At 48.8% G+C, this 15240-nt stretch overlaps 1 protein-coding gene across 4 annotated transcripts in view; it reads left to right on the top strand.

The window, feature by feature from the left end:
- NPHP4 (nephrocystin 4) overlaps positions 1-15240 on the top strand; it is a 133057-nt gene that overhangs the window by 25296 nt on the left and 92521 nt on the right. For all 4 annotated transcript variants that reach the window (XM_070474192.1, XM_070474191.1, XM_070474193.1 and 1 more), the window contains 2 exons: positions 2764-2919; positions 13490-13626. In XM_070474192.1, coding sequence (XP_070330293.1) covers positions 2764-2919; positions 13490-13626 — 293 coding nt within the window. The remainder of the gene's footprint in view (positions 1-2763; positions 2920-13489; positions 13627-15240) is intronic.

The following is a 15240-nucleotide window of genomic DNA, read 5'->3' as shown; positions in this document are numbered from 1 at the left end:
TCTGTCCATGGAATTTTCCAGGCAAGAATATCGGAGTGGATCAGTTCAGTTCAGTTCAGTTTCTCAGTCATGTCTGACTCTTTTCAACCCCGTGGTCTGCAGCACACCAGATTTCCCTGTCCATCACTAACTCCCGGAGCTTGCTCAAACTCATGTTCCATTGAGTCAGTGATGCTATCCAACTATCTTGTTCTCTGTTATCCCCTTCTCCTCCTACCTTCGATATTTCTCAGCATCAGGGTTTTTTCCGATGAGTCAGTTCTTCGTGTCAGGTGGCCAAAGTATTGGAGTTTCAGCTTCAGCATCAGTCCTTCCAATGAATATTCAGGACTGATATCCTTTAGGATGGACTGGTTTGATCTCCTTGCAGTCCAAGGGACTCTTTAAGAGTCTTCTCCAACACCACAGTTCAAAAGCATCAATTCTTCAGTGCTCAGCTTTCTTTATAGTCCAACTGTCACATCCATACATGACTACTGGTAAAACCATAGCTTTGACTAGATGGACCTTTGTTGGCAAAGTAATGTCTTGGCTTTTTAATAAGTTGTCTGGGTTGGTCATAGCTTTTCTTCCAAGGAGCAAGTGTCTTTTAATTTCATGGCTGCAGTCACCATCTGCAGTGATTTTGTAACCCAAGAAAATAAAGTCTGTCACTGTTTCCGTTGTTTCCCCATCTATTTGTCATGAAGTGATGGGACTGGATGTCATGATTTTAGTTTTTTGAATGTTGAGTTTTAAGCCAGATTTTTCACTCTCCTCTTTCACTTTCATCAAGAGTCTCTTTAGTTCTTCTCTTTCTGCCATAAGGGTGATGTCATCTGCATATCTGAGGTTATTGATATTTCTCTTGACAATCTTGATTCCAGTTTGTGCTTCGTCCAGCTGTGCATTTCTCATGATGTACTCTGCATATAAGTTAAAATAAGCAGGGTGACAATATACAGCCTTAATGTACTGGAGTGCATATTCATTCCCTTCCTCAGGGTTTCTTCTCAACCCAGGGATCAAACCAATGTCTCCCACATTGCAGGCAGATTCTTTACTGTCTGAGCCACCAGGGAAGCCCTTTTAGGTTATTTCCCAGTTGAATTTAATCATGAACTTGCCAGCATTTTCTCTCCTGAAGTATCCTTAGACTCAGCAACTGTTAAACAGCAAGCAGCACCCACCTCCCCGTCCAGGTCCATTTTAGGACCACTGTTCTGGTGGAGGGTATGGGGGCTATGGTTGTATGAGGGGCCTGAGGAAGGACAGCCACAGACTGACAGCTCATCCTCTCAGGGGGCATTTCCAGAAATGTGGGATATTTTTCTTGACTGGGTGATGCACTCACATAATCCAGAATTCAAAGTATGAAACAGTGTGAGAAGGTTCAGGTGAGGTCTCCTCACCCCTGTGCTCAGCTCCTCGCCTGCATCACAGGTGATTTCCTCTCTGGGGTCTTGTGGGTCCTTCTGTGTCTTCTGATAACACATGAGCAAATGTGCATGCCCGTGGTCCTGTTTTGCCCCCGTCTAGTCGTTCTAGACCTTTATTTTTCCCTTTAACTGTTTATCTTGAAGGGTGTTTCATATCAGCACTAGGAAGCATGCTCACTCTTTCTACCACTGGGTGGCATTTAGTTGAATTGCTGTTTGTGACTGAACCACCCCCCGCCAGACAGACACTTGGAGCTCTTCTATAGGAGCAGAGGGTTGAAGGTGCAGTGAACATTTGCCCTTTTGTGAATGTGCACGTGAATCCGTAGGGTAAATTCCTGGAAGTGGGATTGCTGGTCTGGGGGCCCTCCATGTGCAGTGTTGTATTATTTCCTCTGTTTGCCCTCCATGGAGGTTGTACCAATGTGTTCTCCAGCCAGCCATGTAGCAGAGTGCCTTTTAGGGCATTTAACATCTTACAGTAAGCAGATCCTGTGTGTGGAGTGGTGAGATATTAAAAATGCAATTTTCAATAATACAGTTTTATTTTCTAATGAATGCACATTTAGTTCTTATGAAATCACTTAGTGCGCCTCAGGGGGTGGTGAGTCCCCTGTCAGTGGAGGAAATCAAGCAGTAGCAAGATGCACCATTTGGTGGCCATGTGTTGAGGGCGTGTCTGTGTCCCCCTCAACCCCAGGCCCTGTGGCCCTGTGCCCAGTTTCTGCTGACGCCTTCCCTTCACCTCCCTGAGAACTCTGTCTGAACTCTTCCCAGCAGTTCCTTTCTCAGGACACTCTCCTTCTTCTCACTTCCCCAGTGTGTTATCCAAAATTTTCTTGGGGTTTGGATCCCATTCTCCCATGTGTTACAGGTGTCAGTAGGCTTTTATATTAGTCACCTCAGGCTTATGTCCTCTTAGAGGACAGGACTCTGTCTTGGAGGTTGCTGGCTGCCCAGTACCTAGTCCTGCTGCTTTATGGGGATCAATGAATGCGAGGCTGAGACTGAAGAAGAGATATTCTTGTCAGAGCGCCCTCCAGGGTCCCTCTGATCGTGGGAGCGAGCCATACCTGACTTCACTGCTCAGGGGAAGAGGTGAGTCCAGAGATTCTATTATGTCAGATCAAAAACAGGTGTCTCTTTCATTGCAGTTTTACCAAAGAGAGTTTTTAAGGGTTGATTCTTTTTTGCTCTTGGCTGAACGAACAGAGCAATTCCCCTCTCTCCCTAGAAAAATACTTTTCCTGTTTGTCTGGCTCTTTCCCAAGATGCTCAGCTTATTGGCTGGTTTGACTGAAGGTGCCTTGGTTTCAGCTGTCACAGGAGGTGTTTTCTCCCCCAGAGAACAAGCACATGACCCTCATTGAGAACTGCAGCCTGCAGTACACACTGAGGCCACACCCACTTCTGGAGCCCGTGTTCCACCTTCTTCCTGAGAACCTTCTGGTGTCCGGTCTGCAGCAGATACCTGGCCTCCTTCCAGCTCACGGAGAATCAGGTGAGGACTCTTCTGTTTCTGGTCACTTGATGAGTCTCTGTTAGGTTAGATCTTGTAGGAACTGGGCTGCATGGGGTGAGCGCTGGTTGGGTGCCTCCGGCTAACAGCCCAGTGGTGGTGGGGGAGAAGGAGGGGGAAGTGGGGAGGAGGAGGAGGGTGGCTGTCTCTCACTGGCGCTCCCTTCCTGAGCATCCCTCGCATCCCTTGGGTCCTCCCTGCCTTCTCTCCTCGGGAAATGGTCTCATAAGGCAGAGAGCTCATGTCTTTACGACCATGACCAGGAAAACCACTGTTGCTGGATCCCACCCGTGCTGGACCGCCATATGAGTGGCTTGATTATTGTAACTTCTTAATTGTGGTAAAATAGGTATAACGTAAAACTTAACTATTTTAGCCAGTTTTAAGTGTGTAGCTCAGTGGCGTTAAGTTCACTCGCACTGTTGTGCAGCCATCCCCCCATCCATCTCCAGAGCCTTTTCACCTTCCTCAACTGAAACTCTGTCCCATTAAATACCAATTCCCCATCTCTCTGCCCCCTCTGCCCCCCACTTCCAGCCTCTGCCCCCCACCATTCCACTCTCTGTCCCTATGAACTGACTCCTTTAGAGACCTCACAGAAGTGGAATCCTGCACTTCTGTCAGTCCTTCCGTGACTGGTTTATTTCACTTGGCATAATGTCCTCAAGGTTCATCTGTGTTGTTGCATGTGTCAAAATTTCTTTTCTTATTAAGGCTGAATAGTACCCCATTGTATGGAAGGACCACCTTTTGTTTATCCATTTACCTGTCCACTGACATTGGGCTGGTCCACCTTTCGACTTGCGAGTGAAGCTGCTTGGTTACTTTGGAAGTGAAATCCATGGGACAGGCTCAGGGCTGTGACTTGGTGTGATTTAGGAGTTGATTCTCCTGGTTGATAAAGGTCAGCCCTTCACAACCATGAATCCCTCTGGGGGCTGATCTGCATTTAGGTTCTACTGATGGGCTGCACCTCCTTGGCCTCCTGCTCCTTCCGGGCGCATCTGGGGGCTTTTTCCTGGCTGTCTGGAAGAATCTAGGAGAAGGGACTGCGCCAGCCTTTCCCACCTGGTGCCGCTTGTTTTTGGGGAGCTGGCTCCCTGCTCCATCCAGGAGAGGCAGGATGTGGCTTTGGGTGTGAGCAGCGGGGAGGAAAGGTGGGAGGTGCCGAGTGTTTGGCTCAGAACAGAAACACCCAGGACCCAAAGAGGAGGCTCAGCTCCAGGAAGGAGTGTGTGTCTCAGCAATGATGTCTGTGCATGTGGCCTGGGTGCTGGGGTCTAGGCTGGGCTGCAGACCTTGTCATCTGAGGTCACGAACTCCTGGGACGGGTGTATGGTGGTTGTCACCATCCTGAGCTCATTGTTTCTCCAACGTCTCAGAGACCAGATGATGATATATCAGAAATGACCAATTAACCATGAATAGGAGCATGTTCTTGTGTGTGTGTGTGTGTGTGTGTGTGTGTGTGTGTGTGTGTGTGTTCCAGGTTTGGATCTGTACTGGATCACTGAGCCCTAACCCCCGTCCCTGCAGCACCCCCTCTAAGCAGCCATGTTGCCCCCTGTGAGGCGCCCGTGTTTAGCCCAGAGGGAGGAGTAGTAAGAGTTGCAGGCTGGAGAGATCACCTAGTTGTGCTGCAGGACTGAGTGATGGAAATGCGACACCTACATCCGGATCTAAGCCCCGCCCACTGGTCTGGGAGGTGCGGCCGGCATCCCCCCCCCCCCCCCCCGCCCCGCCCCGCCCCGCTGCACAGCGCAGGTATTAGGTACCCAGGTGGGCACCTGCAGGAAGTAGGAAGTCAGCGGATGAGTTTTTCTGACCTGGGATTCTGGATGTTTAAGCAGAATGTTCTTGGGGCCTGATGTGCATCTGTCACCAGCGGGGGTCAGTAGAACTGCAGCTAAAACATGAAGATACAGAAGCGAGTGCGGACCGGCTTCTGTGTCCGTCCTGGGAGGCGCAGGAGCATCTCAGGGGCCTAAACAGGCCCCTGTTTGTTCTCAGCATCTCAGGTCGGGCTGGAGGGGTAAAGGGCTGCATCATGGAGAGGAGTTCTGGATTCAAGGAGCTTGAGTTCAGCTCCTGACCCTGAGTTCGCGTTTTTGGACAAGCTGAGCCCCCTTGGCCTCCAGTTTGCCTCTGATATGGAGTGGCGGGCACTGGGGCCTTTGATGGATACAGGTGGTGCCTGTAAAATGGCAAAAATGAAGAACAATTCATGTTGTTGTTTAGAAACAAATGACCAGAATGCGCTGTAGCAGGTGGGCGGGAGCTGTGCTCACTCCTCTGAGGGAGAGGGGACCAGGGCAGCCTCCTCTCCAGTCCCCAGACCACCTGGGAGCAGAGACCCTCTTGCTCAGCCCCCATGTGCAGCCTCCCAGGCACCCAGCCCATGTTCTGACAGCGGTTATTGTTTCTGTTACAAATTCTGCACAGGATCTCGTGGGCTTTTGTGACTCACTCTTGAAAGAGTTGTTTTGCTGGATAGTGTTTTATGGCCCTGAGGGGCCCAGGCAGGGGCTGGTGCTGGCCTCAGTGGTGGGAATCACTTGTCTAACTTGCCGAGGGCTTGGTTTTATTTTGATGTTGTGATGGGACTTGGCTATTTGTTCATTTGTAAAATACCGCAATGTGGGAGAAGTGAGTTGCTTTCACTCTGTTTTTTTTTTTTAATTTTTAATTGGAGGTTAATTGCTTTACAGTGTTGTATTAGTTCCTGCCGTACAACACTGTAAGTCAGCCGTAAGTGTATACATATCCCCTCCCTCTTGAGCCTCCCTCCGACTCCATCCTGCCCCTCTATGTCGTCACAGAGCACCGGACTGGGCTCCCTGTGTTATATAGCAGCTTCCCACTAGCTATTTATTTTATGCATGGTAGTGGATATATGTCAGTGCTAGGAGTGGGTTGTTTTCAACTGAAATGTGGATGGAGGTCACTGTAGGTTCACATGTGGTTTTCATAAGTGTGGTAGCTGCCGGAGGTTTGGCTGGCAGGGGTGGTGAGGGGGTGCCCCAGAGCACTGTGCTGGGCCGTCAGTGCAGGGGTTCACTGCTGCCTGCTGCCCTGCTGGGCCCTTGTGCTGTCAGTCATCTCTCCTCTCCTGCTTGGCTCGGCTCACTGCCCTCTGCTCCCCGGGAACCCATCCTCCCTCCCTCCTGTATCTCGAGCATCGGCATCCCAACTCTGTGCTGGTGCGGGGCTGTCCCCGGCCTGACCTGCCAGCTCACTGACTCCAGCCCTGCTTTCTCATCTATTGAACTGAGGTGGGCAGAGCTTTCCCGAGAACTGACCTGCAGGCTTGCCATGTGGTGGTGACCCCTCTTGACTGGTGTGTCCTTGGGCCAGCCCTCCACCTACTGAGGTGCCTCCCCAGCCCCAAACTGCTGATGCTGCACTTTCACAAACAACATATGGGTCCTGGGAGGAGCCCTGTGCCCCAAGCCTGAGCACCTTATGTACTGATGGGGTTCTCCCACCAGGCTTCTCAGGTCGAGCTGACTGCCCACCCTCCGGAATCGGGCTATGTGTCTTCTAAGTTCCTGGATAGTGACTTCGATCCTCTGCGTTGAGGGAGTGACCAGGGACAGGGCTGTGCTCCCTGAGGCTGCTGTGGGTCAGGGGCCAGTGTGCTACAGCTTCGATTCTGGTCCTTTGCTGAGGACAGTTAAAATGACAGAATTAATCTTTATCCAATAAATTCATAAAACTAAAAGTTTTCCCTTCCAACCTCGCTCCCCAGAGATAACTGCTGCTAGTAGGTTGGTGTATACCTTTTATATAGTAACTGATTTACTGAATACTCAACATGTATTTGTAGAGTAGGTCCTGTGGGCGGCAGGCCCCGTGCTGGGGCTGAGGTTGCACCCTTGCGCTCCAAGTACAGAGTCAGTGCATCCTTCCTGGGTGAGGGCCGGCCTCAAGTCCAACCTCGGTCTTCACAGGCCATAGAAGGTGTTTTAGAGCAAACCTGGGGCTTCCTAGGTAGCCCAGTGGTAAAGAACCTGCCTGCCAATCAGGAGACCCGGTAGATGCAAGTTTGATCCCTGGGTTGGGAAGATCCTCTGGAAGAGGAAATGGCAAACCCACTCCAGTATTCTTGCCTGGGAAATCCCATGGACGGACAGAGGAGCCTGGAAGTCTACAATCCATGGGATCGCAAACAATCTGACATGCTGAGCATTCATGCCATCTAGAGCAAATGTAGACCAGTTCAAGTTCATTTACGTTCCTGTCTAAATTGTTCCTAAATTTCATTTTCATTTTGTTGCTGCTGCTGCCATGTTTTCTCTGTCTTGGGAGTTGTGTTCTGGTGCATGAAACACCCTCGGCAGGGGAGCTACGTCCCTGGGAGCCTGAGGTCCTCTGGTGGGGGCGTGTTACCAAGCGCTTCCTTGAAGGATGTCTCTAGGGAGGGGTTCTCACCGTCTAGTTTTCTCTGCGCTGTGTTCAGGGGAGTCTCAGGAGAAAAGGCATCGTTGAGAAGTAGGAGCAGGGCTGCCCCTTGTGTCTGTGCTGGCTGCTGGTGCTGCTTGAAGGAGGGAACGACAGTGTCAGGCGGTGAAGCTGTGCCCGTGGGTGGTGCTGGCATGCTGGGGAAGTGCCCGGGGGCTGTGGTGGTAAGCAGGCTCCACTCTGGCCCCACGTGACCACTCCGAGCCTCTGCTGTGGCCAGTCTCGTCTGTAAAATGGGGACACTGTGAGGACCTGCCCAGAGAGATGTGTTTGGGGAGCAAGTGAACTGGGTCAGTGAAGCCCTGCCCTGGGCACGCAGGATGTGCCTGGCAAGGGTGAATGGCTGCTCTTTAGTCTGGAATGTTCTGTCTTGAGTTGAGTTGGGTTGGCTCCTTTGTCATGGTCCCCCTGTGGCTGCTTCAGGGCGTCTGGGAGGTCTGATCTGTCTCATGTCAGAGGGCCCCTCGGAGCTGTTCTTTCTTTGGTTGTGGCTTCTGGAAGTTTGCAGAACAGGTCTCTGGCCAAGCTAGGCTCAGAACTGGGCCTCTTGCATTGGGAAAGGCAATGGGTCGGCTCTGGGTTTCCTTCTGTTTCCATCGCACCTGAAGATGGTGGGGAGGGGAGTGCTGGCTGGTGGCTGTTCTCACTGTCCCAGTGCTTGTTGACCAGGGAGTGACCCTTTGAGGGAGCAGCCCTCAGGGAAGGGCACTTGTTCCCAGTTCATGCTTCCATGGAAACAAGACTTGACATTGGGGGACATGAGCCAGTAACATGCTGGGGTGTATCTTTGGGGTTCAGTGATTTTGCTGCCCAGCGTGGATAGGGTGAGGGTGCCAGTTGTAGTCGGTATGTCCTTCCATGGATTCAGTGGGAGCCCCCAGGATGCTCTCTGCCCCAGAAGGTTGGGGTGTGTCCGGGGGTTCTGGCTCCCTGGACTGAGTGATGGAAGCCCAGGTGGGAGGCAGGATGATATGGTCTCCATGGCGTCAAGGCGGAGAGTGTGGGGCAGCTCCGAGTGTGGGGTGGGGGGCAGGTGGGGGGTCTCACAGGAGCACAGGGAACTTGAGGGTCACTGCCATCTCCCTCTGGGGTGGGGGTCATGGCCACCTTACCTGGAGCCCTCCCCCATCCTGTGACTGCCCATGGAGCCCTGGGCCACTTGACCCTGAACACCTCTTTTGGCCAAGAGTTTAATTGTGATCAAGAGCCGAGGGGTTGTTTGGTTACCAGCAAATGAGCCGTCTGGGCTCTAAAGCAGCGAGCACTTGCCAGCGACAGGGTCCTGTGGATCAAGGTCAAGGAAGAAGACAGCGGTTGTGTGTTAAAAACACTGAAATCACTGGAGGGGAATGTGTCCTGCCCTATGATGTAGACACATGAATTAACTTGCAGAATGTGAATAATATGCATCTGCAAAAATAAGGGGGTGACAGGCATCCTTTATGTGTCCTTCCCTTCCCTCTGCTCCCTCACCTCCTGCTGCTCTGGGTCCTGCCAGCATCACCCCCTCCCTCCCCTCAGCTCCCAGAGGGACCCGCTGCCTGGCGATTTTCTGCTTTGTTCCCTGAAATCCTGCATGGATGATTCATGTGCTTCCTATGGGTGGAGGAACCTTGAGTTCCTGCCTATTGATGGGAGAGGGGTCCCTTTTCCGTGCCCGCCTCCCCACTGGGCCCTCCCTCTTTCCTTCTCCCTTTGACCGAGGCTCCCAGCTCAGGATGTGCTTCGGACACTTGCTTGACCATTTTATGAAAGGTTGCACTTTGTGTATTTCTGCACTTAAAAAACATCATGGTAAAATACACGTCATAAAATGTGCTTTTCTAACTATTTTTCATCACGTGGTTCAGGAGCATTAAGCACATTCACATTGTTGAGCAACCCCACATCTCTAGAACACTCTCATCTTGCAGAACTAGACCCTGCAGACACACTAACTCCCCACCCCCACCCCAGCCCCTGGCAGCCCCCTTTCTACATTCTGTCTTGGAATTTGATGACTTTCAGCACCTCATAAATGGAATTATCTAGTACTTGTCTTTTTGTGACTGGCTCATCTCAGCAAAATGTCATCAAGGTTCATCCATGTTGTAACATGCGTCAGAATCTCCTTCCTCTTTTAAAGTGAAAGTGAAAGTGTGAGTAGCTCAGTGTCCAACTCTCTGAAACCCTGTGGTCTGTGGCCCACCAGGTTCCTCTGTCCGTGGGATTCTCTAGTAAGAATACTGGCGTGGGCTGTCATTCCCTTCTCCAGGAGATCTTCCCACCTCAGGGGTTGAATTTGGGTGTCCTGCATTGCAGGTGGATTCTTTACCTACTGAGCCACCAAGGAAGAATGATGCTGTGTTGTGTGGCTGGACCACGGTTTGTTTGTCTTTCTTTCACTTCTTGATGGGGATTGAGTTGTTTCCATCTTTTGTCTACTGTGAAAAAAGGTATCTGTACTTTTAAATTGGGTCTGATTCATCAACTGACCTGCTTTAAACACTTAACAATATGATGAAAGGAATACATAAACTTTTCCAGAAGTATCAAACCTTAGTGTGTATTTGTGATGGGAAAGGTATGGAAAACCATAAAGAGGGGAATAAAGTAATGTGATTACTATCTACAGACATACATGTATAGGCCACCATCAAAAAGTACAAATGATAAATGGAGAAAAGGGAGCCCTCTTATACTGTTGGTGAGAATGTAAATTAATGCAGCCGCTGTGGAAAACAGTGTGGACGTTCCTCAGAAAACTAAAAATAGAGTTGCTACATGATCCAGCAATCCCACTCCTGGGCATATATCTGGAAAAAATGAAAACTCTAGTTGGAAAGGATACATCACCCCAGTGTTCATTGCAGCACTATTTACAATAGCCAAGACATGGAAATAACCTAAATGTCCATCAACAGATGAATGGATAAAGAAGATATGGTATAAAAATACAATGGGATATTATTCAGCCATAAAAAGGGTGAAATAATGCCATTTGCAGCAACACGGATGGACCTAGAGATGATCACACCAAATGAAGTAGATCAGACAGAGAAAGAGGAATGTCATATGACTTTTCTTATATGCAGCATCTAAAAAAATGATACAAATGAACTTATTTACAAAACAGAAATAGACTCACAGACATAGAAGACAGACTTATGGTTAGCAGAGGGGAAAGCTGGGGGAGGGATAAATTGGGATTAACAAATACGCTATTATATATAAAATATATAAAATAAATAAAATAGATAAACAACAAGGACCTACTATGCAGCCTAGGAAACTATTCAGTATCTTGTGATAATGTATAATGGAAAAGAATCTGAAAAAGGATATATATGTCTGAATCACTTTGCTGTGATTCAGATATATGTGTTGATTCACAGTGAATTACTCTGGAAACACTGAAAATCAATTATACATCAGTTAAAAAAAAACAAGAAGAGAGTACTACTCCAAGAAAAAAGATACATGTGTATACATGCAAATGCATCAGTTTAGTTCAGTTGCTCAGTGGTGTCTGACTCCTTGTGACCCCATGGACTACAGCACGCTAGGTAGGCTTCCCTCTTCGTCACCAACTCCCAGAGCTTGCTCAAACGCATATTCATAGAGTCGGTGATACCATACAACCATCTCATCCTCTGCTGTCCCCTTCTGTTGGTGATGCCATAGAACCATCTCATCCTCTGTTGTCCCCTTCTATCGGTGATGCCATACAACCATCTCATCCTCTGCCGTCCCCTTCTCCTTCTGTCTTCAATCTTTCCCAGCATCAAGGTCTTTTCCAATGAGTTGGGTGGTCAAAGTATTGTAGCTTCAGCTTCAGCATCTGTCCTTCTAATGAATATTCTGGACTGATTTCCTGGTTTGATCTCCTTGCAGTCCAAAGACTCTCATGAGTCTTCTCCAGTACTGTAGTTCAAATGCATCAGTTCTTTGACACTCAGCTTTCTTTATGGCCCAACACTCACTTCCATATATGACTACTGAATAAACCATAGCTTTTAGACTTTTGTCGGCAAAATAATGTCTCAAATGCATATATTTTAAGTAATCTTGTCATCAAATGGACTAATAATACGCAGCTTTATATGTTGTTATATGTTGTTCTTTTCACCTACAATGTCATATTATTTTTTGATTATTAAATATTCTTTTTTGTTTGTTTTTACTTCTTTCTTTTTTTGTTTTTTGATTTCCTTTTAAATAATCTCTGACAATATGATTTTTTTCTCATTTTATATGAATGAGCAAGAGATTATTTAACATTCTCATATTCTTGAACATCTGGTGGTTTCTTACTTTTGTCTGTTATAAATAATGTTCTAATGAGTATTCTTGCAAATAAAGCTTTGCTTCCATCTTTGATTATTTAGAGTCGGACCCGACTGAGTGACTGAACTCTTAACTCTTGATTATTTTGCTAAATAGATTCAAAGGTGGCATTGCTGGGGCAGATGGTGGATATGGATTTCTTTTTCAAACGTTAAGCTTTTTGTTTTGTGTTGAGATATAGCTGATTAACCTTGCTGTGGTAGTTTCAGTGAACAGGAAGGGACTCAGCCACAGTATACATGTATCCATTCTCCCCGGCACCCCCTCCCATTCAGGGTGCCACATGACATCGAGCAGAGTTCCCTGTGCTCTTCAGTAGGTCCTTGTTGGTTATGGATATGTATATTTTTAAGGCTCTTGATACACTCTAAGTTACAGAGACAACCGCCTCTCAGCTGCAGTGACTGATAACTTTCCAGTAAGATAGTGTTCTTTCCTGCATGGTTTCATCAGCACTGCGTCTCACATCAATTGTTTTTTTTTTAAATTTTGGGACTGGCTTTAAAAAATCTAAGACCACAGATCGCCAGTCCAGGTTGGATGCATGAGACAAGTGCTCGGGGCTGGTGCACTGGGATGACCCAGAGGGATGGGATGGGGAGGGAGGTGGGAGAGGGGTTCAGGATAGGGAACACATGTAAATCCATGGCTGATTCATATCAATGTATGGCAAAAACCACTACAATATTGTAAAGTAATTAGCCTCCAACTAATAAAAATAATTGGGAAAAAAAAAGAAAAAAAAAGATCCTAGAATAAAAAAAAATCTAAGACCTTGTACCTCAATATTTAAATAATCATAAAGGTTTAGGAAGAGACAGAGAAGACCAAAACCAGAGAGGTGACACAGATGGGGATTTAAAGGGGCAGACGCCCCCCGGGGGTGTGTTGTAGGGGCAGCTGGCTTTGCCTTCTTCCTGCTGTGGTGGCCTTTGTTCTAGGGCCGGTGGAGAAGCCTCTCCAAATAGGTGTGATGCTCCCCTCTCGAAGCCGGGTTTCCACTTACCTGCTCAGCATGGATGCTGGGCTGGATGCCAGGGGCCGCCCTCCCTTTCTGTCCTCACTCTCATGGAGCTCACGGTCTAGGTGCTTCTCGATAGGGATGGGACTTCCCTCTCATCTTCCCAGCCCAGTCTTTGTTTCTGCTTATCGCTGTGCCATGCTCACACGTTTGCCTGAGTGTTTCCACATGGTTCAGAGTGTCGTTTCTGTCGCTGACTTGCTCAGTCGTTTCTGACACTTGGGACCCCATGGACTGTAGCCTACCAGGCTCCTCTGTCCACGGGAAGAATATTGGAGCGGGTTGCCATTTCCTCCTCCAAGGGGATCTTTCCCACCCAGGGATCGAACCTGCGTCTCTTGCATCTCCTGCATTGCAGGTGGATTCTTTATTGCTAGGCCACTGGGGAAGCCCATTGTTCAGGGTAAACATAAGGAAATGAGAAATGACACAGTTGGCCATGTTCTCGCTGGACAGGAAGCCATGGGGAAGGGAACAGATGTCACCTTGCCTCTGGCAGCCTGTGCGCCCTGGATAGCTGAGTTAGGAAATTTGTTTTTGGAAGACGTTTGGGGAGGAATTTGGACCAAATGAAATTTGCACTCATTTGATCTGTTTAGCTGACGGGGCCTCTGGCTCTGAGTCCTGTCTGAGCGATGCCCACACCTTCTCGGTGCTTAGCCCTTGGCCTGGACCCCCGTGGGCGAGAGGGCCCTTCGGTGGTTGTGTTTCCACGGGTCATCCATCTGAGCCTCTCGTGTCCAGGAGATGCCCTCCGGAAGCCCCGCTTGCAGAAGTCTCTGACGTGCTACCTGGACGATGTGTTCTTCACGCTGTATCCCTCGCTGGAGAAGTTCGAGGAGGAGCTTCTGGAACTCGTGATCAGCGATCGCTTCCGGGAGGTACGGTCCAGGGTTGGCGAGTTTAGTCTGAACGGTGGGGAGCGAACAGCAGGCAGACTGGGAGATGCCGGCCTCCTGAGCCCCTGATGTGGGTGGTCACAGGGATGCCCCTGTTTCTGTCTTCTTGTCTCTTTGTGCCCGAAGAGGGGCACTAGCCCATTGTCTTAACTTTACTGCTGAGAGAGTGCTGTTAACCTGAGACATTAATTGACATTCAGTTTGACATATCTTAGGGGCTTTCCTCGTGGTGCAGTGGTAAAGAATTAGCCTGCCCACGCAGGAGATGTGAGTTTGATCCCTGGGTCAGGAAGATCTCCTGGAGTAGGAAATGGCAACCCACTCTAATATTCTTGCCTGGGAAATCCCATGGACAGAGGAGCCTGGTGGGCTACAGTCCATAGAGTCACAAAGAGTCAGACACGACTGAGTGACTGACATACACACACACGTTAATGTATCTTATGTGTGTGTGTTGCTCAGTCCTGTACAACTGTATGCAATCCCATGGACTATAACCTGCCAGGCTCCTCTTTCCATGGGATTCTCCAGGCCAGAATATGGAGTGGATTGCCATGGCCTCCTCCAGGGGATCTTCCCAACTCAGGGATTGAACCCGGGTCTCCTGCATTGCAGGTGGACTCTACTGTCTTAGCCACCAGGGAAGACCTAATGTATCTTAATCACTCCTCATTTAAAAGTGAATTAAATCACCAAATGAGCTTAGGGAAACCTGTAAAATAGTCTACATTTACAAGGGACATTTTCAGAATATATGAGGGTATTTCCAACGAGATGACTATAAATTTCAACCACTTTGGCTCACTGAAGTGGTTTTCTGGGAGGGGCACTCCCCCAGGCACTGCCCAGGTCTGCCTGCCTGCATGACACCTTGTCCCCACATGGGCCCATGAGCACATGGCCCACTTTCCTGTGCATTCCTCATCCGGATCCTTGCACAGTCCCTCTCAGGCTTCAGTCTCAGATCTGCTATCCTACCCAGCCGCCCTGCCAGAGCTGCCGGCAGCACCCCCATCCCCCCGCCCCGTGAGCTCTCTGAAGCATCGCTCTGCTTTGTTTCTCTGGGTGCTTGGCCATGGAGAGGACCTGGTGCACTTGCCTGTTAACTGAGGGACTGTCAATCTCTGTCTGGAGTATTTGCACCAGGAGGACAGGGACTTGGTTCAAGTCAACACTGCACAACACTGCACCTGATGTACCCCAAACAGTTGACATGTTGTTTAGTCTCTTGGTTGTGTCTGACTTTGTGACCCCATGGACTGCAGCACGCTAGGCTCCCCTGTCCTTCAGCATCTCCTGGAGTTTGCTCATATTCATGTCCAGTGAATTGTTATTTGTGAGAATGAATGATTCAGTCACCTGGCGCCCATCCTGAAGTTAGCAAATTACGAAGCTTGCAATGATTAATTGCACACACACACAAATGTGTGTTTATGCATGAATAAGGTGGAATTTTTTAAAAGATGGACTCTTTTTTTCTGCTCTCTACCCACTCTACTCCAATATTTTGGCCACCTGATGTGACTCATTGGAAAAGACCCTGATGCTGGGAAAGATTGAAGGCAGGAGAAGAAGGGGGTGACAGAGGATAAGATG

Source organism: Odocoileus virginianus, chromosome 11 (genome assembly GCF_023699985.2).
Source record: "Odocoileus virginianus isolate 20LAN1187 ecotype Illinois chromosome 11, Ovbor_1.2, whole genome shotgun sequence".
NCBI classification, from domain to species: Eukaryota; Metazoa; Chordata; class Mammalia; order Artiodactyla; family Cervidae; genus Odocoileus; species Odocoileus virginianus.
This window is presented reverse-complemented; position numbering and strand designations above follow the sequence as displayed.